At 34.5% G+C, this 10,438-nt stretch overlaps 1 protein-coding gene across 1 annotated transcript in view; it reads right to left on the bottom strand.

The window, feature by feature from the left end:
• LOC110409880 (RING/U-box superfamily protein) overlaps positions 1–7,702 on the bottom strand; it is a 16,758-nt gene extending 9,056 nt beyond the window's left edge. Inside the window, exons 1-6 of the mRNA XM_021419374.2 lie at positions 7,508–7,702; positions 6,569–6,719; positions 3,733–3,830; positions 3,037–3,098; positions 2,845–2,936; positions 2,640–2,763 (exon numbers count right to left, since the gene is read on the bottom strand). Of these exons, the coding sequence (XP_021275049.1) occupies positions 2,640–2,763; positions 2,845–2,936; positions 3,037–3,098; positions 3,733–3,830; positions 6,569–6,719; positions 7,508–7,592 (612 nt within the window). The 5' untranslated portion in view covers positions 7,593–7,702. The remainder of the gene's footprint in view (positions 1–2,639; positions 2,764–2,844; positions 2,937–3,036; positions 3,099–3,732; positions 3,831–6,568; positions 6,720–7,507) is intronic.
• Positions 7,703–10,438: the final 2,736 nt, after the last annotated feature.

Here is a 10,438-nt window from a genome sequence, read left to right on the forward strand (position 1 = left end):
CTCCTCTCTTTCCTCCTTTTCCTTTTATGTAAGTTTGCCTACCGGCTTAAAGCCATTGTATGCGTGTGCGGGTGCCGAAAAGCAGTGTGCTACGTGTAGGTGTGTTGGGTGCTTGCTCGACGAGTGCTGAAGCACTAAGGCTGACTTGGGTTCCAGTATCGGGATAAAGGTTGAACCCAAGGCCGCACGGAGGGAGGTCTGAAGAACCACCCCGTGACACGTGCATCCCCTTGCTCATAGAGCTGGGTCTGGATCCTTCAGGTCCTTTGCAAAGATTTAAGAGAAAAGAAAAGAGATGTTCAACAATTATGCAATGTTTGATGCTGAATGGATAGTATGATAATGAAACACCTAATCCTAGGAACAGAAAAAAGGATGAAGTGTGAATACATATTTCATACTTTACATATGTTGATAAAAAGAGATTGGTATGCCTATTGCTGTTGTCAGTAAGTGCTAGAATGCCCTTGGCCAAGCTCACATCAGGTCTACCAAGACTACCTAGCCTGACCCAAGTCACTTGCTTACATATTATTTTATTGTTAAAATAATAAAACATTGATGTATATTAATTTTGAATTATTTATTATATTTTATGATTAAACTTAAATAAAAATATTATTTATTAATAAAATAATCTACTCCAGTCTAGTAAGCCCAAGCCCGGGTCTAAAAATCTATGCCTGAGCCCAACAAGACAATGGCCAAGCGTATGAGCTTCCATGGGTAGCCTGGCCCTTGGACATCTTTAGCAAATGCCTAATGGCACTGCTAGCGGCTAGATGTGGCCATTGGCAAGGCAATTTGGCACTGCCAATGATTAGATCTAGCGATGGATGTAACGATTTTTTATGCTACAGATCACCAATTATGGTCACCAGTGATACTTCCAATGTCAACAATAATGCAGCAACATTTTGGTAATTTTTCTCTCACCAAGAAAATATTAAAATTTCCAAAGAAAAGGAGGATAAAATTGTCAAAAACAAATAACTTTATTTTTTATGAACCTGAAATAGTTATTGCTTTGAAGGTGTCAAAATGGCTTTTTTAAGTTCATCAAAAATAGCTCATTCCAATAAATAACTGGTCCAAGCTCTAAAATTGAAGCAAATGGAGAAATAGCCATTCCACCTAGAATAGACCTATCGCACTTGGTAAATTGCATGGACGGTCCTCAAACTTTTAAGTTGATAACATTTTAATTGTTTTATATTGGTCCAATGGAATGCTCAACCTTACTAAAATTGAAAGTTATTAGAATGTAGTCCTCCCGTCTATTTGGTTTGTCAAAACTGTAGAGGTTTCATCTAAGCACGACACTGCTATTTATATTTGTTATATTTTCTTTCCTTTATCCTTTTTACTTTTCCTTTTTCTTTCCTTCCCACACTCCCAACCCACTAGCAAGGAATGCGATGCCATAAAAAGGACGTGTTGTGTGCAAAGGCCATTGTTGGTACCACCAGCACATTAAGGCTAGATCCAACCTTTATAACCAATCAATGTGCATTGGGCCAACTATGGCCTTAGCAAGTGCCCATTGAGTCACTTCATATTTGGCCCTTGCTTGCACTGATCAATGCATTAAGGCAAACTATGGCCCTACCAGACATAGATCAACACGCATAGGGCCAACTTCACCCCAACTTTGTGCCAATCAGTGCACTGCACTAGGATTCAAGCACAACAGGGTTAGATTTGACCATATCCATTCCATATGGCTCACAAGGGCACATTCTAGCCCCAAGGGGACAAACCGGAGCTAGTCAAGCCAAATCTAGCCCCACCAAGTTAGATTCCCCTCATCCAAACTCCCACCCCCACACCCCCCCAATCGGCACATTTGTCCAGATCTAGCCATACCAATGCAAAGAAAGACAGAAAAGATGAAGAAAGGAGAAAACAATAAAGGCAAAAAAAGAAGAGGAAGAAAAGAAAATAGAAAAAATTATGAAATTTTTATCTTTAATTAATCATTTTTTTTAAACCCTTTTCCACTCTATTGGCCCTACATAGAACAACTTATTCCACTTGCATGTCATTCTATCAATCTTGACAGTTCAAATTGACAGAAAGGCGACTGCCAACCATTAATAGGCTTAAGGATTAAAACTTAACAATTTAACGATTAATGATCAAAATGTAACCACAATAGAAGGCTAGGGACCGTCCATGCTATTTACCCCTATTTCACCCACACAGTTTTAAGGTTGAAACCAAGACATTTTCTACACTATTCTGTAGTTTTGGTTCACGCAAAAACTAAGCCCATTGGTGTTTATTCTATTGGCCAAGCAAAAGTAAACTACAACATTTTATTCTTTTAATTTTCTCCCAATCTCAATATCACTAGCATTTGCTCGATTACCAATAATAAAAAAATAATGAACCGGAAAAGTAGACAAGCATATCTATAGGAAGTTATAAGTAATGTTCACATTACTAACTCCTTACTCATATTACATTACCTATGATCTATTTTGGCAATCTGAATTCTAAAGTTGCATCACCATGGCATTACTTCAGTTATCAGAATTTTGGAATATCTAATAAAGGGTACTAACATTACAGGATGATTCAAGCCAAAATACCTCAAATAATGAAAATAGAAAATAAGAGGCAGTTCAACATCCTACCTCCTCAATATTCCGCAGAAAATGGTTTCTTCCAGCAAATTGTACAACAGCTCTACATTGGGGGCACAGCACACTTGAATGTTTCTTCTGTGACCTCTTTAACCACTCCGAGAAGCATCCATTGCTAAATACAATACAAGAAGCCAGAATCAAAATCAATTATGCCAATGTATATTACTATATAAGTAAAGCATAAATTACAAACCAGAAGTTATGAAGGCAAGGAGCAATAGTGACAACATCATGCCATATATTCAAGCAGATGCTGCATTTTGCATGCTCAACATCTATACAGATCTGAAAAACACCAAATGCCAAAACATATATGCCATAAGCATACCTAAGAATGCAACAGTGAACATGAGAGAAAAATATTACATGATTAATGTTTATTCACCTTCAATTGCTTTTTGCAAGTTTCTTGACCAGGCATTAGTTTAAATTTGTAGGTCAAACATCCTGGAAGCAGCAAGAGAAAAACATGACATAATCCAACCAGCACATGTTACATCATTTAAAATAAACATACTATTATTTAATGTAACTTCAAGTATTTCTGTGACCAGCAGATTACTTCATTAAATATACAGAACTACTCATCAGATTTCTCATAAAACTGTAGCAAAAGGGCCTAACTCAACCTGACCATTCCCTTGACTACAAGGGGATATCGCATAGGGGAATTAGCTTCCAAGTTACTGGAGGACATCAGTTATATGCTCCCACTGTAAAAGTTAAACCAAATTACTCCACATTTTGTGAAGAGGGAGAAGCCCTTGAGCCATGAGAAAAATGGCTGCCTCCCTCCCCGTCCGCAATGTCCTTAACTTAAAACATACTAAACTCTAAAATTCCTTTTCATTCGAAAAAGCAGAAATCAGAAAACAAACTCAACACTTCGCAGTCTAGGCATCATATTTATCAGCAATTTTAATCTATAATACACAGTTTGCATAAACTATTATTAAAATCAACAATATTAAAAAATAAAAGAATTAATGAGTGATCTATACAATGATTTAGCTGGTTGAATTTAAACAGTCATAAAAAGTCAATTAAGAAAACATAACCATCAGATCAAACTAAAGCTTACCATCTCTTTTAGGACCCAGAACTATTTCAGTTCCACATTTGATTTCAACAACATCTTCTCTTTGGACAACAGCATCATCAACAAGCATATCATTTGAACTGCAGTAGCCCAATACATATGGAGAAAAGAGAATAGGTAAAAATAAATACCAGTATCCAGTAGTAATTGGACAAATAGAACACCAAATTTACAGGTTAAATGGGATAATTACTATCATGAATGATGAGTACATCACTAATCAACTAAATTTTTCCCCAGTTATGTCCTTTCATCAATTTGAAAATTATAAAAAAAAAATCAGTTTTTATTGGAATTACAATTAAGTTTAACAAAGGGATCCAACTGGGATCCTCCTGAAGGAATCCCCCAAAAAAAACAAATATTATCTTGCAATGAACATTTGTACACAATAAGCAAGATTATGGACAAGCATGAGAGGTCAAGAAATATCATACTGTCAGTCAATAAATAAGATGAGTACCATGAGGGACATATTTACTCAGTTATTGACAATTAATTAAAACATTATTATCCAAAAGGAAATCCATTCTCCAGAAACTTTACATGAAGAAGATTTTTAAATTGTAAACAACAAGAATAAACATATTAACTTCATATGACATGATTACAATGGGACATACCATAATAGGTAATATGGATACTTTATGAGAAAGGATATACAAGGGATCTAGCAACTAATCAAGGATAACATGGTTTAAACTTTGAAATACAGATTACCACTTAAGAGACTTCTAATATATTGTTTAAGAATAATAAGGTAAACTACAAATCTCATCCATTCAAAAATTCCAAAGAAAGATCTGGTTGCTTTAGCAAGGCCAAACTTCATGTTTTATTATTGAACATTCAAGACTTTATAATTAGAGATAAGGTATCACAGCCATAACTTTAAAATTCTGTGTCCTAGGAATTACATTTTATATTAAGTTATCTCTTTCTAAAATTAAATGCTTCTGAAGAACACTATACCCAACTCATCCATTGGATGTTTTAAATAAGACATAGTATGTCTATTACAATGTAAAATAAGCATATAAACATGTTTGTGTCTCAAAGTATCCTCAATGCAAGGCATATTTTAATGGGAAGTTCTATTTTTTCATCAAAAGGAATCAGCAAGATTATATCTCAAAATAATATAGAAATACCCACAGCAAGCCCAAGAAATTGTCTGGTCTAGGATGCAGAAATATGAGGCTAGGAATAGTATAATTCATCTTCAGTATCATCTTCAAGAAAGGACCTATTTGCCAGCAACAGAAGTTACAGTTTCCTAAATATTTATTTAGTCAACTTAGATTCATAACATTCTGGCGAAAAAGAGAAGGCAAAAGCTCCTCTTCTCATTACTGAACAATAAAATAGCAGCCAAAGACAGTACAAGACTTCCACAAAGACAAGATTTTGCTTCCTTCTCGATGTAAGCATCAAAATAGCCACGGGAACAACAAACCAGTCTTCTGGGAGTAATCTGTAACTTCCTAGACAATTAATATAGAAATCAAATATTCAAAGAACTAGTAGCTGCATTCCAGGTTTCTCAGACTCGGATGTCAATGCTGGTCATGTGCATATGTCTGAACACAGATGCATTCAATTTTTTACTTACATTTGAAGGGTCATACCCCATATCTATACCCACTTTGTAGGATCAAATGTGTCTAACAAGGGTAGCACTTAGAGCAAAACAGATTACATGGGAAGATTCAGGTTTAAATGCTCTATTGGACTTCAAAACAACCTGACCAGTTGATGCATTATAAAATGATTACTACATCACTAATCTTTGTGTAGTTATCTCATCCAACACTACAGAAACCCAAAGATAGAAGAAAATAGGTAGGCAGGGTTTGGGAAGTCCGCAGAACACAACATTTTGCTAATTGCACAAAGCCTAGAAAACCTAGAAATTGACGGACTCAAGTTCTTATGTGTACAGCAATTAATCAACCTTTAAAATTTGTAAGACAAGAAAAACCCTTCAAATTTATAAGAAAATCAGTTTTTATTTGGCATAAGATATAGAGGCTTGAGCATGGGAACTTGCTTAGATAAGCACTCATTTATTATCATGATATATTTTGTAGTTTCAAGGCGTTATTTTGCTAATTATAACCTAAAGTTCTTTTACTACTTCCTTGCTAAGGACACTTAAGGATGATTACTCTCATTTGTATCACTCTCACATTAAGTAAAGACATAAGAACTTTAATGATAATGAGGCGTACTTGTTTAGTTGGCACCCACTCAAATTAGCCTAATTAGTACACTCATATAAAGAAATGCAATCTTTCATTTTAAGAAGGATGTTTTTAGCTGTATTTCTCCAGAGTGTGGAAAGATGCCATCTTACTTGGGGTGACTCCAGAATATCCTAAATGTTCTTTGAAGTTTTATTACTATTGATATCGTTGTTCATACTTCTCTGTACATGTAACTATTGTGCTGCATCATATAGACCATGAAGGGTTTGGAAATAGATAGTCTCCAGAAATACTTGCACTGAAAAATGAGGTAAATGCAAAGGCAGATAGAATTATGACATTGATCTACACATTATCACACACTATTCTATAGGAGTTTGGTTGTAGTTGTGCAAATGCATTTTCCTTTCTTGATTATTGTAAGACCAACATTAGAGATTAGAACAGGTAACTTGATTGAGTCACACACATCATTCATGATTTATAATGCATGTTTTTACTAAATCCAGTTACCTTACTGAACTTTTTAGTTTACATTATCAATAGATATTTAAAGAATTGCTACCAAACAAATAAATCCACAGATAGGCTAGTCAATCAATTGCAAATACCTTTTATTTTGCATCATTGCTGTTAACAGATCTGGATTCCTCGTTATTCTGCACCATTCATGCTTCTCTTGAGAAGAGAACGTGACCTGTGAACTTACTATCATCTCATTTGAACATATCTCAACATCTGAAAGTTGTGCATCTAATGGTACTGCAACAAGTAAAAGTCGATCAATATCCTACCCTTAATGGTAAAAAGTCACCAAAAATTCCATATCATAAGAAAAAAGCATTTTCACATCAAAATCCAGCAATTGATTCTTTGAGAACTCATATCAGAATCATCCGACTCATACCAACATGAGTAACAATAGTAGTTTAATAATGTCCAGCAATGATACAATCATAGCAAGAAGTCAAGCATTCAAGGTAATGATGATGTAAAATGAACTAGATAACGAAATTGTTCACAGTCAAAGCAAAGAAGAGGCAATTGCTTCCCTAAATTTATGCAATGCTTATGCAATATGAAGAAGATATCTAACTTCACTAATAAATAGATATTCCACGGATATTGAAGATAAAATTCCTGTTTCCACAGTAAAATTATACTCATTTAAAACACGACCCTCAAATTGTTCAATCAACAAAAATTTAATAATGTCAAGATTGAAACAGCATGTAGCCAACATGCGGAGAGTTGGGCAAATTCCAATTCGGGCTGTGCCAGAAATGAACGTTTCACATTTCAGCAAAGATGCGCCGTTGGTATACATGCAGGTATTGAAAAACAAAATCCGACGAAGAATTCCCAATTCAATTTAAACACGCAGAGGATACATAAAAACAAGCATAACTGGAAAATACAATGCACAAGATACGCAAAAGAAAGTTTAGAATGAAAGAACATAACAGAATTTTGTTGAGTACAGATTGACGGAGTAAATGGCAGAAGAAATAAAAGGAAGGGAAGGAAAAATGGGAAATTGGGGGAGGTACCAAGCTTAGCCCAGGTGTCGGAGGTGGGTTTTGAAGTAGAGGATTCCCCAACTTCAGCCCTGGATGAGCTTGTTACCATATCCATGGAGCCTGGCCTGGGGTATTAGGTCTATCAGAGGAGCAAAATCTACTCCCTTTGTATTTATACTTTGGTTTTTGGACGGCAAAGCTTGCTGCGGAAGACTGAAGAGGGACGCAAAGGTCCCACTTAGCATTTTAAGCCAGGTCCAATTTGGAATCTAATATGTAGTATCTAATATAAATTAATACATTAGTGTTAATTGTTGAGTTTGGTTTCAAGAGTGAAACGACACCAACTCGGTGATAAATTTATTAAAGAACCAACTCAAGTCATAGCAAATTTATAAAATGAAATATATTAAATATGATTTTATCTTTTTATAAATTAAATATAAATTTAAATTACAATAATTTTAACCTTCAAAAGGTCTTCAGAATATGACACCTAACATTGTAAATTAGTTGATGAATGGAGAGTATTTCGGGATTTTACAGAAGAGGTTGGTGTGCTTTGGTAATTTACACAAAAATGCATTTCGAGTTTTGTAGATACTGTCTAAGGGTGTTTTGAGGTTTAACTCTCAATACACAAGTCTTTGTGGCTTTCCGTTTGCATTTCTTTATTGAATATTCTATTCTTTTGTTGTTTTTATGGGTTTTTATCCATGTGCCTGGATTCCTTGTATTTTGGTCGCTTTTCTGTTTGTTCTCTACCTTTTCAATTCTTTGGATTTTTTGTCAGTTGTTCTATAGATTAATGTTTTATGTTTTGTTGCTTCTTTGGTTCTTGACATAGTTGGGATTTTGAGACATTTTTTGTCTATTGTTTGTGTTTTGGGTTCTTTGGATTTCTGAGGATTCTTCTATGCATCGGTGTTTTGGGTTCTTTGGCTTCTTTGGTTCTTGACAAGGTTAGGGTTTCAAGGCTCTTTCATGTGTCTATGATTTGGATTCCTTGGACTTTGTTGGGTTTTTCTACCTATTCTTTGAGTTTTGAGTTGTGTCGGCTTTTTCTTTTTTCATTATAGTGGGTTTTTTAGGTTAGTTGGTTTTAGTCTTTTTCTTGTATGTCTGTTTCATTTGGCTTAGATTAGTATCATTAAAGATTGATCAGCGTAGCTTTTGTTTTTTATGTTTCTCTTTTATCTATTGTATGCATTTTGGGTTTTTGGGTTTTTTGTAGATTTCGTTTATGCATTGGCTTTTTGGCTTTTTTGGTTCTTGACACGATTGGGGTTTTGAGGCTCTTTTTGTGTGGCTATGATTTGGATTTTGTTAGAATTGTTAGCTCAATGAATAAAGTAACAAGATTATCCAAGAGAGAGGTGAATTGAACTTTAAAAATTCTTTCAAAAAATGGAGCATGAGCCGATGTAGTTGATTATGGAGAAACTTTAGTCAACTATGATTGTATTTCTTCTTAATAAGACCTTTTAAAAAACTATTTAACCAAATATATAGTTGACTATGGAAGCTTGATAGTTGACCCTAGATCAAAAATTTTTGTTGGAAGCTTGTAATAAGAATTCCAAAGAGAACTATGATGAATGTTCACGTATGGACAAATGATCACTTTTAAAAATGTTTAAAATTTTTTTCAAATACAAATCAAATCAATATAATACAAGAAAAATATTTTCAAGAATAACTAAGAAGTAATGATGAAAAATGCTTTTAACAAAAAGGTAAATCGATTATGTGATAAGTATCAAATCAAAGCTTAAGCAATTTGTAAATGAATTTTGCAAAGTCAATTACAGCAATTTGAAGCAACGATAAAAATGAACATGAAGATATAAGGATTTAGAGTGATTTGGCTTTCTTAAATGCCTACATCCACACCCTTGGAATGCTAAAGAATTTTCAATCTACTAAAAAGATTCTTACTTTTTAACAGGAAGCGATAACCCTTATAATAGCTTTTATTAAAATCAAGTGATAACCCATGGTTTTAATGGGTTCACCACAAACCCATGGTTTTTCTGAGCTCATCACAAACTCATGGTTTTAACGGGATTACCACAAGCCCATACACTAACTTTTCAAGGCTAAGTTAGAACATTTATAAGAATAGCAAAAGTGCCTCTAAAAAGTAGATTTTACTAAGTGCATACAACGAAGGAAGAATACTTAACATTGGGTATAAAGATAGAATATAAAGATTGGAATGAAAGCACAAAGAAGGTTAAACTCAAGTAGGCTTGGTTTAGCTTGGTTTTCTCCTGTTCCTTTCCAAGATCATGATCTTCAAGAGTTTGGCCCTCTTTCTTTCTTTTCTTCAACTTGGAATGCTTCACAATGGTCCTTTTTATAGTTGAAAGAGTCTTAAAGCCGTTAGAGGTGATTAGAGCAAGAAACTAGCCGTTTTCCTTTTGATTCTTGTGTCTAACGATCATTTGTAGTTGACTATTGAAGTTCTCTAGTCAATCCTCTTCTAGAAAGCTTGTATTTTTGAAATCTGGCTTCTTGTAGTTGACTACCACTCGTTTAGAGTTGACCATGGCTTCATAAAAGCTTGGATTTCATGTGCTTACTTTCTTAGGATTGACTATAGGATTTACAAGGTTGACTATGGCTGTTTTCTATAACAATCTAGCCTTTTTGGACATGATTTTAATCTCGACTTGATTTGAATTGGGTGAATGGTAAATCTGAAAATTGTATTCCTATCTTTTAGCTTTCCGATGGTTTAGGAATCACATCAATTGGACTTTTGTAGTGAGAGAGAGTTATGCTTGAAATGTCGTAGCATGTACAGGATACGCACTTAGCCATACTTGCATAATTTATAGCCATAGGATCGACTTTCGTTACTCTAAAGATTGATTGGAGCTTTGTTTCTTCAAGATTTCTTGACATTTTGGCACTTAACTCCAACTACTCCCTTGCTTCTTCCTTGTGATCAAATGT

This window comes from Theobroma umbraticum, unplaced genomic scaffold (genome assembly GCF_002168275.2).
Source record: "Theobroma umbraticum cultivar Fairchild unplaced genomic scaffold, ASM216827v3 scaffold_44.0, whole genome shotgun sequence".
NCBI lineage: Eukaryota > Viridiplantae > Streptophyta > Magnoliopsida > Malvales > Malvaceae > Theobroma > Theobroma umbraticum.